Raw genomic sequence first — 25,427 nt, forward strand, 5'->3', positions numbered from 1 at the left:
ATCTATCACTTTTTTCCTTTATGGGCATTGTTTTTGGGTCAGTTGTTTAGGAAACTCTCAGGGTACAATCAGTGTAAGAGTCAGTTTGTGATTATGATTTATCAGAGGAGATTATTCCTCCTCCTTTGTTCAACATCAGGGTTTAGGACAGGCAATTTTCCTTTTAGTTCCTGGGCAGCATTTGTACGTTTCTTTCAAGTCTATCCTTACAGTGAGAGTGTAGTCCACTGGGACCCACTTTATGAGGTAGTTGCCTCTTGATTCTCTCACCACTTGTGGGCTTTGGGAATTATCTCTAGTGTGCTCTGGGAGGCCATGAAAACTGAAGCCCAGTTTCCCTATTTTCTGCCATCACTAAATTTTTGACCTTTAAATATTTCTTACTTTTTTGATAGCTCATCAAGCACTTTAAAATAATTTCTTTTTTTTTCCTATTTTATCTGTGTATATGCCATATTGCCAGACATGGAAGTCTTTGCAGTCTAGTTTCCTCTAAACAATTCTTATCCTTCCTGAAATGCAAATGTCAGGAAGCAGCCAGATTGCAGGGAGTCAGGCAGAAGCAGGAGAATCTGTGTATTCATTCCTAGAGGTTATGTTAGTGCTTGCGATTTATTGGCCAGGAACTTTTCAAACCATGGAGACTGCTTTCCGTGAGAAGATAAAAAGAAGGAAGTTAGATGAGGAACATTTTTCCGTCTCACTTGGTCTTAATCTTTACCTCAGAAAGCACTTCAATGTCTCTTCAAAGCTATGTTTGAATCACCTTTTGAGATTTTCTTTTTCTTTTCTTTTTTTTTTTGACGGTCTTGCTCTGTTGCCCAGGCTGGAGTGCAGTGGCGTGATCTCGACTCACTGCAACCTCCGCCTCCCAGGTTCCAGTGATTCTCCTGCCACAGCCTCCCAAGTCTTTGGGATTATAGGCGTGCCCTACCACGGGGGGCTAATTTTTGTATTTTTAATAGAGACAGGCTTTCACCATGTTGGCAAGGCTGGTTTCGAACTCCTAACCTCAGGTGATCCACCCGTCTCGGCCTCCCAAAGTGCTGAGATTACAGGTATGAGCCACCATGCCCAGCCGAGATTTTCTTTATGGACCACAAAAATGGAATCTGTCTCCAGCGCCCTGTGAGAAGCTCTGTTTCAGAAACAAGAAAGAGCCAAGGGGAATTTGAGGCAGATGATGATCACTCAACCCACTGGGCTCTCCTGTTCTTCCTTCTCTTTTGGGTTCCTCACATCACACACAGACACTCAAGCCAGCCAACTCATCGGTAATAGAAGAGATTTAGTCTTGATTTAGTCTCTTTTTTACCTGTTACCTGGATTCTTTTTCTCCTGAGAACATGTAAGCTTTTGTAAACCAGCTTGTCTGATAGAGAAGATTTTTTATAAACATACATAGTGAATAAGAGAATAGGTTTTTGAGCTGGGCACACCTGCATTCAAATTCCAGGCTTGCAGCTTGCTAGCTGTTTGACATTAGGCAAATTAAGGCACTACAGTTAGGCTGAGTGTGGTGGCTCACGCTTGTAATCCCAATACTTTGGGAGGCCGAGGTGGGTGGATCACCTGAGGTCAGGAGTTCAAGACCAGCCTGGTCAACATGGTGAAACCCCATCTCTACTAAAAATACAAAAATTAGCCAGGCATTGTGATGCACGCCTGTAATCCCAGCTACTCAGGAGACTGAGGCAGGAGAATCACTTGAACCCGGCCGGCAGAGGTTGCAATGAGCTAAGATTGCGCCACTGCACTCCAGCCTGGGCGACAGAGTGAGACTCCGTCTCAAAAAAATATAAATAAGACACTACAGTTAGTCTTCAGTGGCATTGTCTGAAAAATCATGAGGTACTGCCTTATAACATGGATGTGAAGATTAAGTCAGAGAATGCATGCAAAATGCTTAGCTTGATGCCTGACATAACTAACCCTCAATATACTCTTATTAATAGTTGAGAACAAGTTGACTTTTTGGATTTTTGTTTTTGTGGTTAAAAAAAACAGCTAGAGCAAAAGCTAAAAAATTTTACAGTTATAGTAATATGTTTCTAATACAATACTTGGAAATCTTTGATCCAGGTTTTCTGTGTTACTTGTGATCAGAGCAGTTGATGGGCCAGGATGAGAATACAGTATTCACATGTACCTGGAGTACTCTCAGTGACATTTGCCTCGGGGCTGGATCACATGACCTGGTATTTCCATTGAGTGAATTATCTAGGTCATAAAGGACAACTCTTTGTACTTGTGGAATCTGTTGCATCCCTTCAATATCTGTGCTGAAAGTATGGCCTGGGTACAGGCTCCAGGAGCTTTAAAAACATAACTTCGGATGTGTTCAGAAGTCCTGGCAGCATTTGGGTTTGTCTGGCATGGGCCTATGGATAGATCAATTCCACAGCAAAGGCTGCTTTGGGAACATCTTTCTGAAAACTCAGTATACCTTATTTTTTTCTTTCTTTCATTTTTTGCTAGTGGAATCAGGTCACAAAAGGTTAGTATACCTTAAAGAGTGTTTCCTCTGGACCACGTGGACATTGGAGAGATAACATGGTGTTTTAGTTCGGTTTGAGTAAGGTCACTTAAACGCTTGCTTATAGTACCCCTACAATACCCAAGGCCTCCTCCTCAGTGGGAATGTAGAGATTGCTGAACGACACACAGTTCTTGTCTCCATGGTGCTTATCCTCTAAAAAGAACAAAGCAGATAATAAGTCATTACAAGTATGACGACTGTTACCAACGAGGGTCTGCACTCCAGTCTTTCTTTTTATTTTATTTTATTTTATTTTATTTTATTTTAGACAGAGTCTCACTCTGTCTCCCAGGCTGGATTGCCGTGGTGGGATCTGGGCTCACTGCAACCTCTATCTCTCTGGTTCAAGCGATTGTCCTGCCTCAGCCCCCCGAGTAACTGGAATTACAAGCACATGCCACCACACCCAGCTAAATTTTGTATTTTTAGTAGAGACGAGGTTTTGCCATGTTGGCCAGGCTGGTCTCAAACTCCTGACCTCAAGGGATCTGCCACCTTGGGCTCCCAAAGTGCTGGGATTACAGGCATGAGCCACTGTGCTTGGCCAAAGGAGAAATGATCGGTTTTTCTCACTTTAGAGGGTCAAGTATAGATGATGTTCATACGACACGAGGATGTCTGCAGATTGTTTTACGGGCAAATTTTAGAGTAAAGGCTTATTATGGTTCGATTGTTTTGGAGCAAGTTTCTGGATAAAGCTTTATTATCATGGTTCAGTTGAAGGTTGCTATTTCATAATTAATCTCTTTGTTCGTTGTCACCCATCCGCATTACTGACCCAGATAGTAATGTAGGGAAAGATAGAGAGGGATCATATAGCCAGGGAAGTTGTTGGTGCTGGAACTCCCAGGCCCCAGCCTGGAGGATCTGATTTAGGAGGAGCCTCTTCCCCATTCTCAGTGAATTGTTATGTTCCAGCTAGAGTTGAAAATCCTGGTCCTGCCTTACTGGGTGCTGTGGCTGGTCTGCATCTTCTTGGAGCCCAGGATTGGTGATCATGTTGCCTAAATCCTAAACCAGGCCTTTGTGGTCACCTTAAAAGGATCCCTCGCCCCAGGTGACAATGTGCTGCCCTGCTACCAGAAGTTGCTGCCTCACCCTGCGTCCCAGAAGTCCCGGCAATTTCCCCAGCAGGAGGAGAGAACTGTGCATTCTGTGTGCAGCACACTGCCTGGGAGCACGCAGCCCTGCTTGCCCCGCCTTGCGGGGTGAGGATTCTATTTAAGGTGGTCTTGTGCGCCTAGATGTCCCAGGCACTCACCACAGGGCCTCTGAGGTCTGCTTGGATTCCAGAGGTGTGCAGAGGACCTAGGGTCCAGGTTCCCCTCCCCCTCAGGGGTGGGGCATTTTAACCCCTGAGTGGATGCTGATAGAAGTGCTCATCTTAAGATATTTCTGCCCCCTCCTCTTCCTTCCTGGCACTACATTCCTCAAGCACCCTCTCCCTGATATTCTGTCCCATCCTGGGACTAAACATGTGCTGTGTCTTTAAATGGGCGGAAGTGGCTGGCAGTGCTTTGCTTGGGTACTGCATTGATTAGGAGATTATATGGAGCTGCGGGAGCTGCTGCCTGGGGGAAGAGAGGTGCAGGTTCTGCTAGGTTTGTGCTCTCCTCCCAGGCTCTCCTTGGCTTCCTTCCCCAAAGCAGCTCAGAGCTGGTGTGAGGTGAGGGTGGGGGGCAGCCGGCCAGCCTGGCTGTTGACGGCAACTCCAGGGCTTGTTTCGCGCAGCCTTGCCAGCATTACCCATCCTCATCAGAAACTGGCAGCGGCAGCCACAGCTCGGGCAGGCGGCTCCAGCCCCAGGCTGGATTTGCAGAATCTGTCTTTCGCCTCCAAGCCTGGCTTTCAGCTGGGAGAGGGGGAAGAAGGGGCAGTGGCAGCAGTTCTTCTGGCTCTTTCTCCCTTTCTCTCTTTCTCTTTCTGTGTTCAAGTCACATTACATGGGATTCTGTTCTTTTGGGACTTCGTCATCTTTTCCAATATGTCCTGGGACCTCCGGAGCTGTAACGGGGATGCTAAGGACACGGTCAGTGGATTATCGTGACTGTACTAATGAAAGGATTCAAGCTCTCCTGGTAAGTAGAGGAGGGATAGGGTGCCTTCCTCTTCTGCCTTTCTTCAGCCCTGTGCTCCCTCCAGCACCCTCAAGAGGTCTCCTTCATTGATGCCATCTCACCGGGCATCGAGGGGTTAAGATGTGGGGACTAGGCACTTTAAAAGTTGGGGTACTCTCCCTGGCTCCCCTAGCTTCTGCACTGCTGCAGTATTTTCCTTACCTTCTTCGAGGGCAGGGGTTTTGTGGAAGTTGGGGGGCAGTGGAGAGAATCAAACTGCAGCTAAAACGTTCTCCAACTCCGAGTACGTGAGGAGTGGTGCGCACAGAGGGAACTTTGTAATAAAGAAGCATCCCTTCCCTTTGGCGAGGTGTTGTGCGTCTGCATCAGGCTGGGGGTGCAGTTGTACTCTTCCTTAGCCCTGACCAACACGTGATTTTGGGGGGAGTGCGGGGGCCTTTCTCATGTCAGCTACTTAGGGTAGGCAGTCCCTAGGGGCATCCCTCAGAGGGGCCAGGCTCCATCTTCTAGGATGCCTGGTGTCCAAAGGCTAGTGGACCACCACCTACCCCAACACAAGCACTCACCTTCGGCCTTTGCAAGTGCCTCTTCTGGGCTTAATCTTGGGACATTAAAGGCACCTCTCGCTTGGGGTGTGGGAGTAGCTGTATTCTAGCTACAGAAGTAGTCAGAATATTTTTACCTTCCATTTAAAAAATAAAACCTTTACCTCTCCCTCTTTTTTGACCCAATAAGGAGATTGCATGGGCAGGTGATTTGGCTTTTTATCTGGTGTAGAAACTGCAGATTTTGCTTGGAAAACTTTGCCATACCAGTGATCCGGTACCCCTGCAGGGTGGCATGTGCAGCTGCCTGAGGCCTCCTTCAGAGGAGAAAGGCTCCTTGGACTGGGGAGGGAGCTTTCTCCCTGAAGAGGGTGGAGGGTGGGAGGAGGAGGATGAGCTTGGGAGAGCTCCCAGCAAGGATGAGTCCTGCCTTCATTGCGGCTGGCTGTCCACACATGGGGTGGGGTGGTGGCAGGTCACATCTCTGAGTGAAAGGTTGATTTTCAGAGTCAGGGATGGGTGTTGAGCGATTTAAGGCATGGGGTCCTAACCTGGCTCTGGGCCACATTTGGCCTTCCAGGCACCCCTACTCTAGATTAAACCCTGACAGAATGTCTAGTCCAGCCCTCCTCCTCTAGGGAAGAGGGTCCTTTAGTGGGTCTTGAAAAGGCACTTTGCAGAAGGCAAAGGGAGGTGCTTAGTTTCTGCAAGTGTAACTCTCAAGGACTGCGAGGCCCCAAGAGGTGATGAACATCAGTTATCCTCCAGCCAGGAGTTTCTTTTCCTCAGGCTTTGCTATCCCTCTCTCTTATGTTTAGTCCTTGCTTTCTTGGGGTCTGGTACCCCATTCTTTCTGGGTGGGAGGCTATTAGCAGTGTTTATTGTCACTGGGAGTTCCAGGTCCAGACCAGCAGCTAAAGCTCTTCCTTATTCCTCAGTAGAGCCGTGCTCGGTCTGTAGCTTGGATGAGGCCTCCAAGAAAAGCCCAGATGCTGCAGGGACACTGGGCTTTTCATCAGAAACCTCTCCACATCCTTCTGCGCCCCTGCTGTCAGCACACCCAGCTTGGGGCTGAGGGGTAGCTTGGCTGTCATTCAGGATGAGACATCACTTTAACAGAATGCTCTCAGCTCAGCCTGGGTTGGTCCTCAGGGGATGTGCAGAGATGTTTGCCTTTAAAAATCTGCCTTGAGCATCTCTTGATGCATTTCAACAAGGAGAGCAGTGTTAATCTGGGAACTGTAATTGGGATAATTTTGTCTTCTTCAGCCAAATAAAATTTTACAAGGATGGGAAAATTTTGTCATTTATCTCTGCCTTGATACTGTTAGATCCTGTGACCCATTGTCTCATTAAGTACAGGTCCATTTTGGTCCAGGGGCCAAACCTTGTAGTTGTGGATGAAATGCAGCTCCCTTTGGCAGTATCCCAACTGGTACTCCCTACTCTCTGGTACTCAGGTGCTGATACTCATGGTACTAATGCTGGTACTCTGGTACTGGTACTCAGGGTACTCCCTACTCTTCCAACAAGGAGACTTGGTAGAAGCCAGATGACCAAATCTGTTGACTACCTTGATAGCACTGTCTACATATGAAAGAGAATGAATTTAATTAAAATTATAATGTTTGAATTATTTCTAGAAACAACTCTGGAATGCCTACTATGGGTTGGTGATATAAAAAATGATGGTAAATACTGATAAGAACAATGGTGACTAACATTTGCTGAAACTATGTGTCAAGCACCACAGTAAACTCACATGGAGCTCACAGTGTTATGATAAGAATCCCCATTTTATGGATGGGGACACAGAGTTTAAGTGGCCTGCGTGAAGGCGTACAGATAGGAACCAGGCTTTGGGCTTGCAGCAGGGTAAGTTTCCCCAGTGATTCACCTGTCCCTGGTTACTCCTCTTCTCTAGTATAATTTCTGCTTTGTGTAATGCCATGCTAGACACCAGCTTTTTTTTAATGTTCTGTTGTCTCTTATATTCATTAGGTCAGTTAGTTAGACTTTTAAAAGTGTGTATAAATATGTTATCTCATTTGATTCTTACTATAACCCCATAAAGTAGCTGGTGTCTCCATTTTAGAGGTAGGGAAATGGAGGCACAGAGTGGTAAAGTGAGATTTGATTAAATTAATGCAACCAGTTGGTGGGGAAGCCAGGATACACTCTTACGGCTGAACTGATTTCAGAGTGGGGACTAACTACCACAGCAACAGCATGGTGTGTCTGTCAGGCCTTCTTTCCCAGAGAGCAGGTTCAGGGTCTGTCCATTCATTTACTCATCCATCTCTTCATTCTACAAATGTTGATCAAGTATTGTTTTTGCAGCCCTGTTGTCTACGCATTGTGAAGTTAAAAAAATGTAAAGGACAATGCTTTGGTCTTGTAGGGGCTGGTAGCCTCACAGATGGAAGGAGGCTCCCTCACACCTCCGACACGTGTACACGCAAGTCAGTAAGTGCTAAGGGATAGATAAGTGCGGTGAACAGCAGACACTCTAGAAATACATTTCAGCTGACATGGCAGAGAAGTCTTACTGGAGTAATTGAAATGTGAGGGAGGTTCAGAGGCTGGACAATTGGTAAGTAAAGGCTGTACTTCACACAGCTGTACCTCATGGAGTTATGAGAGTATCACTGAGGATGCTTTTGGATGAAGATGACCATGACATATGTCTATGACTGACAAGTGGCTGGACTTTGAGATAGAAATCTCCCCCAGTGCAACCCCTCTCTCTCAACAGGGTAGGAGCTTTAGGCTGTCTCCAAAGAGGATTCTATGATTTCTTCTACTGGTAACTTGGTGAGCAAGGTAAGGGCAGTGGTGGAGGAGATTGAGAGAGGAGGTGGCATTGACAAACAGATGGGACTGTGGCCAAAGCTTCTGTGGGGCATGTAGTGATTTGGAAGCCAAGAAATTGGTTTTTTAAAGAGTAACTTACCAATCTTCCGCAGCTTCTACATGGGTATTTTTTTTTCTTTTGGTGACGCAAAGATAGTCCTAATTCCTGTAGAGCCTCAGAACCTCAAACACTAAGAAGGTCTCCAATTTTGTGGGGCCGCTCCCCCTCCAGATGGTTCTGGCCCCCATAGGACTAGGCAGATTGTAGTGACATCTGTCTGAATTCTCTGTCCTTGTGTTCCTAGTCCTCACATCTGCTGGGCTTGGTAATGCCATCTCCAAAGAGCCTGGGGGCTGTGACAGACCTTCAGGAAAGTCAGTGTGCTGGAAGAATTTGATTCTGGAAAAAAAAAAAAGGTTGAGAGAAAGTATAGTTCTTGATAGAGAGCAGGTGAAGCATATCTGTGGCGAGGGCTTAGTCCTCAGATGAGGGGAGTTTCGAGTTTCTCCGTGTTTGAGTGGGTGAGTGAGCAGTCTTGCTACTTTCACACTGTTTAGGAGGATGAGCACTGTGTGACAGAACCTACTTACATTCTTCACAGGTACCCGGGAGAGTCCTTTTTTTTTTTTTTTTTACTTCTTCATATTTCATGACCATTAATGGTCAACAATATTTTATTTGATAGTAAATGTCAGTTCTCTACTGTACCCATTCCCTTCAATCTGTTGGCAAGCGGGGTGCTGTTCATTCTTTAGCTGTTGCCTGGACCAAATTATCTATTTCTCTAGATTTCTTTTGTCTTTTCTTTTTTTTTTTGAGACAGAGTTTAACTCTTGTCGCCCAGGCTGCAGTCAAGTGGCGAGATCTTGGCTCACTGCAACTTCCCCATCCCCTCGGGTTCAAGTGATTCTCCTGCCTCAGCATCTTGAGTAGCTGGGATTACAGGCGCGTGCCACCACACCCAGCTAGTTTTTGTATTTTTACTAGAGTCGGGGTTTCACCATGCTGGCCACGGGGTTTCACCATGCTGGCCAGGCTGGTCTCAAACTCCTGACCTAAGGTAATCCACCTGCCTTGGCCTCCCAAAGTGCTAGGATTACAGGCATGAGCCACCGTGCCCAGCCTCAAGATTCTTTCTGTAAGAGGTCTGCTCCAGAGGAGGGAGCCCTAGACGTGGCCCCTGCACACCTCCTATAGAGCCAGGCTTCCCAGCTATGGAAATGTTTACCAGAAGGTGAGTTGCAGTGAAGGTTGGGTCCCTTCATGGCTTGAGATTCTGGAGAGATGACTCCTGAACCAGAACCTTGTAATCACCTTTTGGCCTGCTGTGTGGCCCTGGTAGGTAACTTCTGTTTGCCTTGGGTGGTGGTGTTTTGAAAGTGGGATTAAATGACAGTGTTGGGTGGATTAGTCGGTCTCTCAGCTTCCTTTTTAGTAATGGTTTAGAAAAAGGCCAGAGTCCTGATAGAGCAGGTTGCTTGTGATGTGGACTGTTTGTGTTCTTCTGTAGCCAGCAGGGGACACTGAAAATAAACATTCATTTGAAACTATTAAATATTCATTTACAAACATCGCACAGCAGGCACACCCTCCTGCGAACAGTGTGAGATTTACTTTATTATTCTGTGGGATGGGAATTGGAGTTTTCCCATGGTTCGGTAAGTCCAGGACACTGAGCGCTGGTCATCTAGGCATTTAAATCCCTTGAGTGAGAAAGACAGCTCAGGGCGAGGACTGAAACTTCTGACTCTACAGATTTCTTAAAAGGATAAGCGTTTCTCACCTCTCATCCACAGTTCTACTTTAGTAAACTGTACCTGGCTTGAAATAAGCAGCAATAAACATTATTTGCTTTGTTGTGTTATTGTCGTCATCATTACTACTCTAAGAAGAAAGAAAGAATGTAACTTTGTAGCTGGCAGGGATTGTTACAGATCAGATTGTGAGTCCCTAAGGTTCATTGATGCTGCTGGCTCAAAGCCCTTCCCTCCCGGCCTTCCTGAGGCTTATTGTCATCGAGTTTATTATTGCTGGAAGAGACGGTTTAGAGTTTCTAATGAGAGAACTTGAAGACACTTCTGGTCTCTTGCTGAATTCTTCGGAAGTCTGGACATTTGTACTCTAAATGAGTTATTAAGGTGAAAGGATGTGATGGACTACATATTGCTAGATGGTTTTTTATTATTTATTTATTTATTTATTTTCTGAGATGGAGTTTTGCTCTTGTTGCGCAGGCTGAAGTGCAATGGTGCGATCTTGGCTCACCACAACCTCCACCTCCCTGGTTCAAGCGGTTCTCCTGCCTCAGCCTCCCAAGTAGCTGGGATTACAGGCATGCACCACCACACCTGGCGAATTTTGTATTTTTTTGGTGGAGACAGGGTTTCTCTATGTTGGTCAGTCTGGTCTCAAACTCCCGACCTCAGGTGATCTGCCCACCTCAGCCTCCCAAAGTGCTGGCATTACAGGCGTGAGCCACCATGCCCGGCTTGTTTATTAATTCTTAATGCTATTCTTTGGTTTGTGTTTGCAGAAAGATGTTGAACTAAACTGGGTTATGCCATGATAATACCATTCCCTCCCCCTTTCATCCCAGCCAGCTTAACTCATGCTAAATTTAGTTCTTGATCACTCCAAGTCCCCTCAGGCTCTGAAAAACTCTCCAGGGAGGCTATCCTGCATGTGGCAGGCAGCTCAGTGATCCAGGCAGTAGAATGTCATGGCCCTTCTACCGCAGTGGTCAGGGTGGAGTGAGGAGGAGGGCGTGGCTCTTAATGCTCCTCCCTGAAAGTGAATATACTATCCCTGCACTTGCCACACATTGGCCAGAACTAGTCACGTGGCCCTGCCTGACTGCAGGAAAGCTGGAAAATGTGGCTTCTGAGTGCAGGAAGAGGGGAGAACTGGAAATATGAGTGAGCACTCATCATACATACCACTGCTGCACAGCTGCTTTCATTGGTAGTGTGGGCACGGGCTCATGCCCCTTCCTAAGACACAGCAGTGCTTCCTTACTGCCTGTAGAATGAAGGCCATCATCTGAGATGTCATGGAAGACCTCATGTGACCTTACATTTTAGTTTGACATACCATAGCCCACAGGCCAAATTCGGCTTGATGCCAGATTTTGTACAGTTCTTCTAAACTAAGAATGTTTCTTTACCCTTTTAAATGGTTGAAGAAATTAAGAGAAGGATAATATGACATGCAAAAATTATATGAAATTCCATACCTTTTATTAGAACACAGGCATACCAATTTGTTTATATGTTACCAATGATCACGTTCATGCTACAGCAGCAGAATTGAGTAGTTGTGGCAGGTCTGTGACTGGCTGATCTAAAACATTTATTATCGAGCCCTTTACTCAAAGTTTGCTGCCCCTAGTTTAAGCAAATAGAGATACTTCTCAAGTGCAACAAAATATGTTTTTACTGGATAAAAACAAGTTTTGTACTTGTTGCCCAGGCTGAAGTGCAATGGTGCGATCTCGGCTCACCGCAAGCTCCGCCTCCTGAGTTCAAGCGATTCTCCTGCCTCAGCCTCCCGAGTAGCTGGGATTACAGGCATGCACCACCACGCCTGGCTAAATTTGTATTTTTTTAGTAGGGACAGGGTTTCTCTATGTTGGTCAGTCTGGTCTCAAACTCCCGACCTCAGGTGATCTGCCCGCCTCAGCCTCCTAAAGTGCTGGGATTACAGGCGTGAGCCACCACGCCCGGCTTGTTTATTAATTCTTAATGCTATTCTTTGGTTTGTGTTTGCAGAAACTTAGCTAGCAGTCCTGCTGTTCTAGGTACTGTAATGGTAATGTGATGATAAGGATACTAATAATAATATGTCTAACATTTAATTCACTCTATATTTTATTTATTTATTTATTTATTTTTATTTATTTATTTATTTTTTTTGAGACAGAGTCTGGCTCTGTCACCTAGGCTGGAGTGCAATGGGGCAATCTCAGCTCACTGTAACCTCTGCCTCCTGGGTTCAAGCGATTCTCCCATCTCAGCCTCCTGAGTAGCTGGAGCCAGCTACCGTGCCAGCTACCGTGCCAGGTTAATTTTTTTATTTTTAGTAGAGACAAGATTTCACCATGTTGGCCAGGCTGGTCTCGAACTCCTGACCTCAAATAATCCACCTGCCTCAGCCTCCTGGAGTGCTGGGATTACTGGCGTGAGCCACTGTGCCTGGCCTCAGCCTATGTTTTAAATCTTATAAACCCATAGCAATTTCTTTTAATCTAGATACAGATTAATTCAGATTTCACAAGTGAATAAACTAAAGCACAGAGGAGCCAAGTACTCCATGCAAGGTCACACAGCTCAAAAGCGTTGGAGCTGGCAGTCTGACTTTAGAGTCCATGCTTTTAACTACCACAATTACAAAGCAACTGGAAGACAGGTCTTTGTCTATGAGAAGACATGAGACTAATATGAAAAGTTTGAGGAATAGTGATTTATGAAGACAGCATTTAATGGTTTGAATTACAGATGACCCTTGACCAACTTGGTGCTTAGGGGCACCAACCCCCATGCAGTCAAATCTGTGTGTAGCTTTTGACTTCACAACATCTTAACTACTAACTGCCTACTGTTGACCAGAAGCCTTACTGATAACACAGTCAATTAACACATTTTTGGTATTATGCATTATATACTGTATTCTTGCAATAAAGTAAGTAAAGAAAATGTTAAGAAAATCATAAGAGAATATATTTACTATTCATTAAGTGGAAGCAGATTGTCATAAAGGTCTTCATCCTTATTGTGTTCACATTGAGTAGGCTGAGAAGGAGAAAGAGAAGGGGTTGGTCTTGCTGTCTCAGGCGGCAGAGGTGAAAGAAGATTTGCATGTATTTGGAGTTGCACAGCTCAAACCCATGTTGTTCAGGGGTCACTTGTACAATTGCCAAAGACCTGCAAGGACAGAGACGGAGAGGTAGTAATGGGCAAAATAAATTGAGAAGGGCTGAATGGAGGAGATGGGATGTGGGTTGATCCTTGGAGAATGAAGTCCATTGAGATTTCAAGAGAGAGGAGCAGGCCGCGCGTGGTGGCTCATGCTTGTAATCCCAGCACTTTGGGAGGCTGAGGTGGGTGGATCACGTGAGGTCAGGAGTTTGAGACCAGCCTGGCCAACATGGTGAAACTCCGTCTCTACTAAAAATAAAAAAAATTAGCTGGGTGTGGTGGCAAGCACCTGTAATCCCAGCTACTCGGGAGGCTGAGGCAGGAGAATCGCTTGAACCCGGAGGCAGAGGTTGCAGTGAGCCAAAATTGTTCCATTGCACTCCAGCTTAGGCAACAAGAGCAAAACTCCATCTCAAAGAAAAAAAAATAATGAGCGGATCTCAGGCAAGGGAGAAGCAAGACTGGGCCACAGAAATCAGACTGAGGGCCTTGGGAAGGGAGGGAGCTGAGCAGCCCGGTCAGGACAGGGATATGTGGCCATGCAAGGGTAGACGTTTAAGTGGCAAAACAGGGCTCACCTACAGACAACCTCAAAAGTGAGGCAGAGGCCTGGGCTTGCTAGACTCAGTGGGAAAAGCCCTCAGGCTCAGGACAACTAAAGAGCATGGAGATGCACTTTCCAATTCAGTGGGCCGGATGCTTGGGGCTGAGAACTGGAGTACACACATCCTCAGTGTGGGAAGAGCTTTAGAAATTACATCATGATGCCTCTGTGAGCTTTCCATTTAAAAAAAATCTCATACAACCTTAATACAACCCTACAGGAAAGGTGGTTTTTTGTTTGTTTGTTTGTTTTTTCCCCATTTTATATGTTAGGAAACAGAGTCTCAAACAGGTCTTAAATAACTGGCCCAAGACCATATAATAAATGGCAGAACTGGGATAACACTGAAGAGGTGCTGCTCTAAAGCCTGTGCTCTTGACCTCCACACTCCTTGATGAGCGAAATGTTGAGCTGGTAGGAATCGGTAGCTTTATATTTCACAATTGAGAGAAGGTTTGCTGAGGGGGTGCAGTCATCCTTTTTGGATGGTGGTGTGCTCTTTATCAGTAAGTGATGCAGTAGAAAATAGTTTCCCCAGTCTACCTTCCCTCATAGGGAGCCATGGTGGATGTCACAGCTGATCTGGTGGCTGTCACTTCAGGGCTGGGTTAGGAGTTATTACAAAAAAATTGTGAAGTATATCATGCATACACAAAAATGTATATGATGTATCCATACAGTGTAAAGATGAACACTGTCTGTTCACCATTCACTTAAGCATTAGAACATTGCCCATACGTGTGAGGCCTTTTTTTTTTCTCTTTTAAAAATCTATGGCAATATGCAAAGGCTAGGAGGACAAGCCCCAGAGAATGGAAATCTTGGGAAATGAGCACTGAGTAGGTTTCCGAGTCTGGGTTTGAGAGTCTCCCATTTGGAGGAGGCAGGCTATGCTTCTCAGCAGGTGCCTCGTTGTTGCAGCGAGGGGATAAATGGCTGCCCAGAACACAGAATACCCTCCCTTCAGCTATGCGGTGGGCCTCTGGGGACAGATGCACATGGTTCTGCTGCTCACTACTGGTATGACTATGGAGAAGTTACTTACTGTCCCCAAGCCTTGATTCTCTCATCTATAAAATGTGGTTGGCCAGGCGTGGTGACTCACACCTGTAATCTCAGCACTTTGGGAGGCTGAGGCAGGCGGATCACTTGAGGCCAGGAGTTTGAGACCAGCCTGGCCAACATGGTGAAACCCCATCTCTACCAAAAATATGAAAATTTGCTGGGTGTGGTGGCGCATGCCTGTAATCCAAGCTACTTGGGAGGTTGAGGCATGAGAATAGCTTCAACCCCAGAGGTAGAGGTTGCAGTGAGCCGAGATCTAACCACTGGACTCCAGCCTGGGCGACAGAGCAAGACCTTATCTCAAAAAATATGTAAATAAATGACAAATAAAATAAAATAAAATAAAATGGGGTTAATGACATCTACCCCAGAGGGCTGTTGTGAAGACTGTCAGGATTCAATGAAATAATTCGTGTTGATGCTCTTGGGATGGGGCCTGGCACGTTATAAAAGTTAGCTGCCCCTACATTTTTTTTGTTTTATATTTGGCACTATATACAGAAAACATGGCTACAGTCCTTGCCTTTCCTGCACTTAAAGTTTACTATTGTTTTTCATGCCTTAGGTGGGTCCAGAGAGTTCTGATCATTATTATTTTTCTAGTAGTGTCTTTCTTAGGACACACGGTCACTATCAGTCAGTTTGGCCCTTCCTTTCAAGTGAACAGCCTCCCCAGTCATGTGTTTTGGTCTCATTGCTGGAGCTCTTCCATCTCCTGTCCCACAAGGGTATGGTCACTTGACCACTGCACTGGAGGCTGGAACTTGTTCTACATTTACTGGAAGTGTGACTTTGGGCAAGGCACCAATGACCTCATCTCTAAGATGATGGGCAGGATTAGAGCAGTAGATTGGTCTCTCGGACCTTCGGGGGCTTCATGCTAAGGATCTTTAGTGTACAAGACCTTTAATATTCTTCCTGAGTTTCCACTGGATTCTTTCTGCCCCGTCTTGAATTAATTGTTTGTTTACTAAACTGACATTTCTTGAGTACCTACTGGGCTAGGTGGCAAGCATAAAAGGATGAGTCAGAACTGGTTGTTGCTCTAGCAGAGTGCCTGCTGTCGTGGGGGTAGCCAGAGCCGGACCTCCCTTTCAGGTAGGGTCTTATAGGAAAATTCCACTGGAAAACTCAGATGCCTCTTATACTGTAGTGCAAATAGATTTATCTTTCAGTTCAGACCTCTTTTTGGGCCCTTTCTCCTGAGACTGGGAGACTCTTTGTTTCATAATTGCTTCCCTGAAGTGACCTCAACTTTTTTTTCTTATTGAATGGTCATAGTTTACATCCAGGGACATTATGACAATGACATGCAAAGCTCCTTTATTTTCTAGAGGCTTAACTTGACAAACCTCAGGATGCAAATTTTGGGAACTGACCACTGAGCTTTTGAAGGTGATCTGCTGCGCTGGTTGCACATTATTTTCCTCAGGCTTCTTCTTGATCTAAAGTGCACCTTTTTATGCGTTTATCTTGCGTCTGTTAACTCTGGCATGTTCAAATGATTTCTGTTAATCCCCTGATTTCATTAGCCAAGAGTTTCTACTTCACGTTCTTGCTTTCTTTGATATAAATAAGCAAAATACATTTGTACTCTTGTGGGGCCTATGAGTAACAGGAGCCAACCATTACCATTTAGCTATTGAGCTTTCTTTGTATAAGCCAGTATGTTCATAGCAGCAATGATAGTTCTCCTTTTTACAAAAATCTGTGCTTGGTGCAGTAAGTACTTAGTGCTGTTAAATGCTGAAGAGTATTGTGTGTGCAGCTATAGAATTGTTTTTTCTTGCTTGTTGTAGTCTTAACTGCTTTCTGTGGATAAATTCTCCTAAGTGTGTTTCTAGGCATAAGTTAGGACAACTTTTATGCTGATCACTAGTGCTATAATATAATTCATAGTTGTCATCATTAGTCACAAGGTACCCTTAGCCACATCATTGCCAGGAAAAGGAATATGAACTATGAATGTGCACCTCTCTCCCTCTTTCTCCTCTTCTTGGGACAGGCTAAGCTTCATGCATTTGCTGCATGAAAAACAAATTTATAACTATCTCCCATCCAACCTCCTCTTCATGTCCTCCTCTCCCAGTCATTTATACTGGGAGCTTTTGCAGCATTTTTTCATTGTTCTTCCTCACTCCCCATGTGGTTCTGTCTTTGCAGTGTCTCCCTGACTTGTACTACTCTGTTTCCCATGACTCTTGCCACCTTCCTAATTTATCACCTTCTAGTGTCTTGCTTGGCATGGTGCAACAGCCACCTGACTGATTTCCCCTTTTAAAATAGCTTCATTTTGATATAATGATATACTGTACAATTCACTCATTTAAGATGTACAATTCAGTGGCCTTTAATTTGTAGCTATTACCACAGTCAACTTTACATCTCAACACCTCAAAAAGAATCCCCATACCATTTACCTAGCAGTCCCTTACTCACCCTCACCCCTCAGCCCAGCTCTAGGCAACCACTTTCTATTTCTATAGATTTCCCTATTCTGGACTTTATTTTATTTTATTTTATTTTTGAGACAGAGTCTTACACTGTTGCCAGGCTGGAGTGCAGTGGCTCAATCTGGGCTCACTGCAACCTCCATTTCCCGGATTCAAGCGATCCTCCCACCGCAACCTCCCGAGTAGCTGGGACTACAGGCATGCATCACCATGCCTGACTAACTGTTTTTTTTATTTTTAATAGAGACAGGGTTTCACCATGTTGGTCAGGCTGGTCTTGAACTCCTGCTCTTTCCTCAGGTGATCCACCCACCTCAGCCTCCCAAAGTGCTGGGAGTACAGGCGTGAGCCACCATGCCCAGTTCTGGACTTTAATATGAATGGAATTATATGGACTTTTTTTTCTGGTTTCTTTCACTTAGCGTAATATTTTCAAGTTTCATCCAAGTTGTAGCATGTGTCAGTACTTCATTACTTTCTCTGGCTGTATAGTCTCTTAATTTTTAAGTTCAGAGCTAGGCTTGGTGGCTCACACCTGTAATCCCAGCTACGTGGCAGGCCAAGGCAGGAGGATCACTTGATCCCAGGAGTTCAAGGATGTTACAATCAACCATAATCATGCTACTATACTCTAGCCAGGGTGACAGAGTGAGACCCTGTCTCTTAAAAACAAAAAACTCCAAACAAATGGGTCCAATTTTCATTCAGCTGTCATACAAGTAACATTACCAACCCTTCTTCAACACCTGAATTTGGGCTAAATGTGGTGGCTCACGCCTGTAATCTCAGCACTTTGGGAGGCTAAGGGTAGAGAATTGCTTGAACCCATGAGTTCAAAACCAGCCTAAGCAACATAGTGAGACCCCATGTCCAAAAAAAAAAAAAATTAGCCAGACGTGCTGGTGTGCACCTGTTGTCCTAGCTACTCAGGAGGCTGAGGCGGAAGGATCACTTGAGCCAGGAGGTTGAGGTTTCAGTGAGCCATAATCACACCACTGCACTCCAGCCTGGGTCACAGAGAGAGACCCTATCTCAAACAAACAAACAAACAAACAAAACCCAAACCCTGAATTTGATTCCCATTACTTACAAAATACAGTTGACACCCTGAACGGCATGCAGGGTGTTCTCTTGGCTGTCCCCATCCTGACTGTCCAGCCTCATCACTCAGTCCATTCTCTTATTGCAGCTACCGACACCCTCATCCATTCCAAGACATGTCACATACCGTTTCTATCCCTGCAGTATTTAGTTCTACTGTTCCTTTGCTTATGCTTAGTGTTTCTGCCTACGGAAATCCCAGTTATCCTTCAGAATTTAGTTTCAGTACCTCCTCCCTGAAGAAATCTTTGCAGATTTAATTGATCCGCGAGTAGAAATTAATTGTTTTCTATTCTCTGAGCACTATGGATTCCTATAATTTCAATGTCTTGGGTTAGATATCATTCTGTCTTTTATAACATATTAAATCTTCTCTAACAGTAAAGAGTTATCCTAATTTTTCTATCTTCTTTTTTTTTTTTTTTTGAGATAAGGTTTCTGTCACATGGGCTGGAGTGCAGTGGCATGACCACAGCTCACTGTACCCTTGACCTCCTGGGCTCAAGTGGTCCTCCCACCTCAGCCTCCCAGGTGGCTAAGACTATAGGTGTACACCACCATACTCAGCTTTTTTTTTTTTTTTTTTTTTTTTTTTTTGTATTTTTTGTATAGACAGAATTTCACTATGTTGCCCAAACTGGTCTCAAACAACCGGGCTTAAGTGATCCGCTCACCTTGGGCTCCCAAAGAGTTGGGATTACAGGCATGAGCCACAGCACCCAGCTGAGTTATCCTAATTTCTCTTATTTTCTCAGTGTACTTTCTACAAGGCTTTACATGTAGTTGGTGCTCAAAAAGTATTTGCTGGATAATTGATGACACTTTGCATTTGTATAGTATTTTTGCTTTTTAGAGTTCTCTTACATATGTCTTCTCTTTAGAAAATTAGAATTAACTAATAATGTGAAGGGAAAGTTATCAGTAATTATAATTTGTTTGACTGTTGTTTTTTTAACACAAATTATCCATGGGCATTGTATAAAAATTAGAAAATATAAAGAGCCAAAAGGAAAAGAAATTGGTCATAATACCACCCCATATTAGCATTTTGGTTTATATCCTTCAAGCTATTTTTTCTATATATATTATAGATAGATAGACACATACATTTAAGTCATCCTATATATTCTGATAATTAACAATATCTGATCTCTCTATAACAATAAGTGTTGATTTTCAGAGTTAATTTTAAGGATAGCATCACAAACATGCATCCCTGTCTGTCCAATCTACTTGTATTTGACATTGAGCTTATTTGTAGTTTTTTTAATTTAAAAATAAATGTCATGACTAGCATTTTTCTTTTCTTTTTTTTTCTTTTTCTTGTTGAGACGGAGTTCGCTCTTGTTGCCCAAGCTAGACTGCAATGGCGTGATCTCGGCTCATCACAACCTCCGCCTCCCGGGTTCAAGGAGTTCTCCTGCCTCAGCCTCTCAAGTAGTTGGTATTACAGGCATGTGCCAACACGCCCTGCTAGTTTTTTGTATTTTTAGTACAGACGGAGTTTCTCCATGTTGGTCAGGCTGGTCTGGAACTCCTGACCTCAGGTGATCCACCTGCCTCAGCGTCCCAAAGTACTGGGATTACAGGTACTAGCATTCTTTAGATAGAAACCTAGAAGCCAGATTTCTGGGTCTCTAGTCCAAACTGCCCTTCGGAGAGGCTGTTCCAGCTTACACACCAAGCAGCAAGTCATGAGTACTTGCTTCCTCCCCGTGTCCTTCCTTGCCTCGGTATTTCCATTCTTTTTAGCCTTTGCCAATCTGATATTTCAAAAATGGTATCTCAGAGTTACATTGGTTTGCATTTCTTTGATCATTGGTAACATGTTATTAATTTTCGTATGATCTATTTATATTTCTTCTGTGAATTGCTTTTTTTTTTTTTTGTCCTTTGCTCCCTTTCTTGTTGACGTGTTTGTCTTTTTTATTGCTTGGAACTCTTTAATAAAGATATTAACCTTTGGTCATACATGTTGCAAGTACTTTCCCAGAATTTCTTTTGTCCATTAACTTTAGGCTGATTTTTAGCCTATGTAAGTTTGTTGGTTTGTTTGAATATAAACACATCAATCACTCTTTTCCTGTATGGTTTCTACATCTGGAATTATTCACAGGAAGTTCCTCCTGAAGTTTAAGTGTATATATATTCTTATCCTATGCCTTTTTTTTGAGTCCTTCTGTGATTTTAAAAATTAATACATTAGTATACCTTGATATAATATTATATCTACCTTTATAAAACCTAGATGACTAAATAAATCTCAATCATGGAATTAGAGGGGACTTTGACAGTCATGTCCATTTTCCTAGCATCAGGTGCCAGGTAGATGAGTACCCCTTCCAGAGTGTGACTGTCGACCACTTCCCATCACTCCCCCATATTTTTCATTAGCTTTTCTAAAATTCAGCCACTTTATTTTATGCCAGCTATGTATTTCCTAGTACCTGTCCTTAGTAGGTTGGTTTGAGGATTATATCAGTTTATAAATGAGATATAGAGCAATCTATAGTGCACTGAGTGGCACACCAACATTCCACATATGTCTTGGTGTATGTGAATGCATGGATGGTGGCATGAACAGTGATGCCAGATCCCTGGGGATAATGTAAGATAGCAGCTCTTTCATTGAAGCAGGGCCTTGGCCAGACAACCAAGAGCACTCGCCAGTTACAAGGTCCCATAGGGAACATGGAAGGAAGGAAATGTCATGGGATGCCTTTGAGAAGCGAATAGTCTGAGGGTTATGAGAGACCTCATAGGCACTCACAGACCATGCATAATGTACATCAGCAGGCGTGAATTGTACTGGAGAATTCCACGGGATGCTGGAGAGTTTGTGCTCTGGGAGAATTTATCAGGGAAGTCTCCCTGGGGAGGAAGCATTGGGAGCACAGCTTTGAAGAAAAGCTGGGACCACATAGGGTGGGTTTGTGGAATGAGGTCATTCTATGCGAGAGAATGATGCCAGCAAGTAGGTTTTTGTTTTGTTTTGTTTTTTAGATGGAATTTCACTCTTGTTGCCCAGGGTGGAGTGCAATGGCATGATCTTGGCTCATTGTAACCTCCGCCTCCTGGGTTCAAGCGATTCTCCTGCTTCAGCCTCCCGAGTAGCTGGGATTACAGGTGCGTGCCACCATGCCCGGCTAATTTTTTGTATTTCCAGTAAAGACGGGGTTTCACCATGTTGCCCAGGCTGGTCTTGAACTCGTAAGCTCAGGTGATCCACTTGCCTCAGCCTCCCAAAGTGCTGGGATTACAGGCGTGAGCCACTGCGCCCAGCCTAGCGAGTAGTTTTTCTTTTCTTTTTTTTTTTTTTAAATTGGAACAGTGAAGTGAATTTGTTTCTTCCCTGTCTACCTCCTTTGCACTTGATCTCACTGTTTCCTCATTCTCAGCTTACTTTTTATACCTCCCAATTTTACTGCCGTTAAGAAATTGTCATTTTGCAGTGCTTGAGCTTCTGGATGGGAAGACACCAGGGAGCGGGAAATAAACACATCTCAGAGAGCCTTCTGAGAGAACTCCAACCATAGCCTCTCTGCCAGCCTTCACTGCCAACCAAGGTAGAGGTGAAATGCTTGCTTTCTAAGATTTACCTGGAGCATGGTAGGCACTCCCCTATTTAACTGAATCAATGAAAGAATAAAAATATACATGGACTTTCTGAGATGTGTAGCTGTTCAAGGAGCCGGTGAAGAACAGACTTGAAACCTCTGTGGCCAGGGAAGTTGGATAGGGGATGGACATTTGCTATGAAGGACATTGGTGTGGACACCTTGGGGGTGGCCATTCAACCCTCACTCAGTTGGCCAAAGGAGGAAACCCTGCTTCTGGGCAGCTCCCAGTGTCACATAACAGCAAGGAAAAGAAACCTTTGAAGTGGAGAGAGATACCTATAAACTCTGGATATGAATGCTGAGGAAACCGGAATAGAGAAGTTAGTGCAGTTGGCTGGTGTTACCCAGAAACTTTTCTTGGAAGTCAAGTAACTGGGTAAAATACTTGCATTCCTAAGGTAGAAGGTCAAGAAATGGGCTTCTGCCTCCATATCTTTGATCCCATTTCCCAGAAGGATTCGCCATTTCCTCCATTGATGCCATCCTTTATCTCAGGGGTCAGCAAACTTCAGCCCGCTGCCTGTTTTTATCATTTGTTCTAGGACATAGTCACAGGCTTTCATTTACTTCTTGTCTGTGGCTGCTTTTGCCCTATCACAACAGAGTTCAGTAGTTAGGACAGACTGTGTGGTCTGCAAAGCTTAAAGTATTTACTGTCTGGCCCTTTGCAGAAAAAGTTTGCTGACCTTGCTTTATATTGTTAGCAATTGAATAATTCTGAGTTGTTTTTCCACAAGACTCATGGTTTGCACCAGCCCATGCAGTTTTCTTAATGAGGGCCCCCTTTGCTCATGGCATTATTTGCAAGATGATTTACTAGAACCAGGGGTGTGGTTTGGGAATTAGGCCTCTTGAGGAGAGACTGAACATCTGAGCTGACTCCAAGACGCACATGGAGTGGCTAGTGCCCTAACAACAGACAGTATTTGTTTCTGATATTTATTTACTGCTCAGTGTATGCCAATATTGTAGATAAATCAAGGCTAAGAAGTTAGGAAAGGTACCCAAAGTCAAGTACCAGGATTTGAACCCAGCCTGCAGGATAAAAGCCCTTGCCCTAACCCCCCCACTGCTTCCAACCAAACCCCCGACCACCTTTCCTTCCTAACTTTCTACTCTCTACTCTGTTCTCTTTGTGATTTCTGGGCCAATTGTCAGTCAGCCTTTGCTCTTTTGGTTCATATACGTCTCTCTTGGAGCATTCACTCCTTGGCCAGTTTTCTTTTTGACCCCACCCCTCCTCCTGTAGGTGGCTTTCCAACCTTGCTCCAATACCCATTTCTTGCTAACTCTCCCTGGGAGGAAAACTTGAGATGCACAGGAGGTCCTGGGTTCCCTCCACATCAGCCATTCCTGCCCTGTCACTGAGCATTGCCTGGAGCGTCAGTTGTTATCCAGGTGCCCTGCCTTCTTCAGAAGCCAGCAGGTGCACAGAGAACCAGCTGGAAAGGGTATTGCCACCAGGGCCCCCGGGCCCCAAACTGCCAAAAAGGCAGCCTCTGGGCAGGCTGAGCTGGCATTTCTGACCTTTGTGGAGAGAGGACGTCCTTAAAGGGACAGCGAGCTCTTTTCTTTCCTGGTGGCTGACTGCCAGTTCAGATGCCAGGGGTCTGAAGAGGCCATTGTTCTGGCCATGGGAGATAGGGGCCAGACTGCCTAGTCTCTTTTTCTTTCCCTGTTACCAACTGCCTGTCCCCCTCTGATGTGCAGCGTGTCAAGTGTGGAAGGACAGTGAGCTGTCTCTGGTCACATACCCTCCCCTCCTCTGAAGGCAGCCTTGTCACCAAGGCTAAGGGACAGAATTGCCTCACAGCCACCAGCTCCCCTCCTCTAGGGCAGCCGCCCTGGTGCGAGAAAGAATGGTCTCTGCAGACTTCAGTGAGGTGCCCCCATCAGTTTCTATGCCCCAAGTGGGTGGGGTGAGGTGGGAGGACTGCAGGCGCCCTTTCTCCAGTGCCTTCCTTTCCTGCCCCAGCTGCCCTAGAATCACCTTAGGTGCTTGTTAAAACTACAGATTCTGGGTTCCAATTCCAGAATTTCTGGGCCCCAGGAATCCGATTATCAATAAGCACACCACAGTTTGAGAACCACTGACTTAGTGATTCCCAAACCTGGCTAGTCATCAGAATCGTGTGGGGACCTAGTGCATCAGAATATCTGCCTGGGGCCCATGAATTTGAGCAGGGTAGCTTCTCGTTAGTGGTCAAGAGCAGGTATCCTGGAGCCAGGCCCCTGGGTTTGAATCCTAGCCCCACCAGCTACTATGTGTATGCTCTTGGGTAAGTTTCTCAGCCAATCTCTGCCTCTTTTCTCACCTCTAAAATAGGCTTATGATAGTGCTCGTTAAATAGAATTGTTATGAGAAAGGAATTAATATTTATAAAGTTCTTACAACAGAACTGCCTCATTGATAAGAGTATTATATAAGTTTTCATGAAATCTTTCTCTTTTTTCTGGTAAACTAACTGATCATCTGAGTTGGAGATCACAATTTGAATAATCTCTTATCAGCAAGGTTGCCTGGCCAAGCTGGCTTTTCTATGTGCTTTACTAAATGACCAGCAGTTCTCTGAGCTGAGCCCAGGCTAGTCCTCAGTTCAGTCTGTGTGACTTGTTCTGCAAAGGCAGCCCTGTCATTTGTCCTCCCTGTCTTGTGGCTTACAGAGTGAGGAGAAAAATCCCTTCCTGGTTTCCACCACCAGGCAATGTGGACAGCATTGGCAAGGCTGTCCCAGGAGGGCCCAGAAGCCACATCTACAAGGCTCACTGACCTCTTTGGAGGGAATTGAAGGAAAACAAGCTGCAGGCCGGGAATAGCTAGACATAAGTACAAGGTATTATAATTACTACCCACGCCCAACTCGGTCCCCTGAGTTAAATTTAACCCTCTGCACAGTCTTCTGACCTCAGGGAAGGAGGATGGACAGAAGTGTCTGTGGGGGGTCGGGGTGGGTGTAACCAGGAGTATGTGGGAGGCATTACCCTTGGGAGCTCTGTCAAGCCAAAATGGGCGCCACGGTTCAGCATGCATCCAAGTTTTCATTATAACTTCTTGGTTTTGCTCAACTACTACTTTTCTGAAAATGGTGCTGTTGGACCACATGTCTAGTATCCAGCTCAAGGTTTCTTTTTCTTCTTGTACTCTTTAATCTCTCTTTCTATTCACTACTTAGGAGTCTTATTTGTCCAGCTGCTTACGAATGTGGCATGAAGTATGTACAGGTTGGGAGAGATGGCCAATCTGGGAGGACTGAGCTGCCCGGCTTCAATCTGACCCCGTTCCCCAGTGAGGTCTGGGAGTAATCAAGGCTGGAAAAGGGCCATTGATCAAGTAGAGAATTCTAATGCCACACAGCAGACAATGGTATTTTATAGATCCTGATATCAGGGATTTTGGTGAGTCAAATGTTAGATTATTTAGAAGAAAACCATCCAGTCCTCCAGGGCGTGTCTGTGGATGTTTTCCATCTTGACTACAAATGTCAGCATACAGGGACCCAGCAGTGGGCAGAGCTTTCCTAGCATCCACTACCTCCCACTTGTGCATATTTCACAAGACTTCCAGGAAGCTGCACAGGGCCATTTCTGTTCTTGGTGGGGATTTGGATACCTTTGGTCGCTCTGAACCCAGAATGAGCAGTAGGAGCAGGGCCTC

At 44.9% G+C, this 25,427-nt stretch overlaps 1 protein-coding gene across 15 annotated transcripts in view; it reads left to right on the forward strand.

The window, feature by feature from the left end:
• The window catches only part of GRAMD1B (GRAM domain containing 1B), a 273,173-nt gene that overhangs the window by 166,297 nt on the left and 81,449 nt on the right, over positions 1-25,427 (forward strand). The window contains exon 1 of one of the 15 annotated variants that reach the window (XM_055273552.2): positions 4,109-4,617. The exons of 13 other annotated variants lie outside the window; for them this stretch is intronic. In XM_055273552.2, the coding sequence (XP_055129527.1) occupies positions 4,595-4,617 (23 nt within the window). In that variant the 5' untranslated portion in view covers positions 4,109-4,594. Of the gene's footprint in view, positions 1-4,108; positions 4,618-23,895; positions 24,052-25,427 lie in introns of those variants that run through there. One more of the 15 variants, XM_055273554.2, reaches the window with a different exon arrangement.

This window comes from Symphalangus syndactylus, chromosome 3 (genome assembly GCF_028878055.3).
Source record: "Symphalangus syndactylus isolate Jambi chromosome 3, NHGRI_mSymSyn1-v2.1_pri, whole genome shotgun sequence".
NCBI classification, from domain to species: Eukaryota; Metazoa; Chordata; class Mammalia; order Primates; family Hylobatidae; genus Symphalangus; species Symphalangus syndactylus.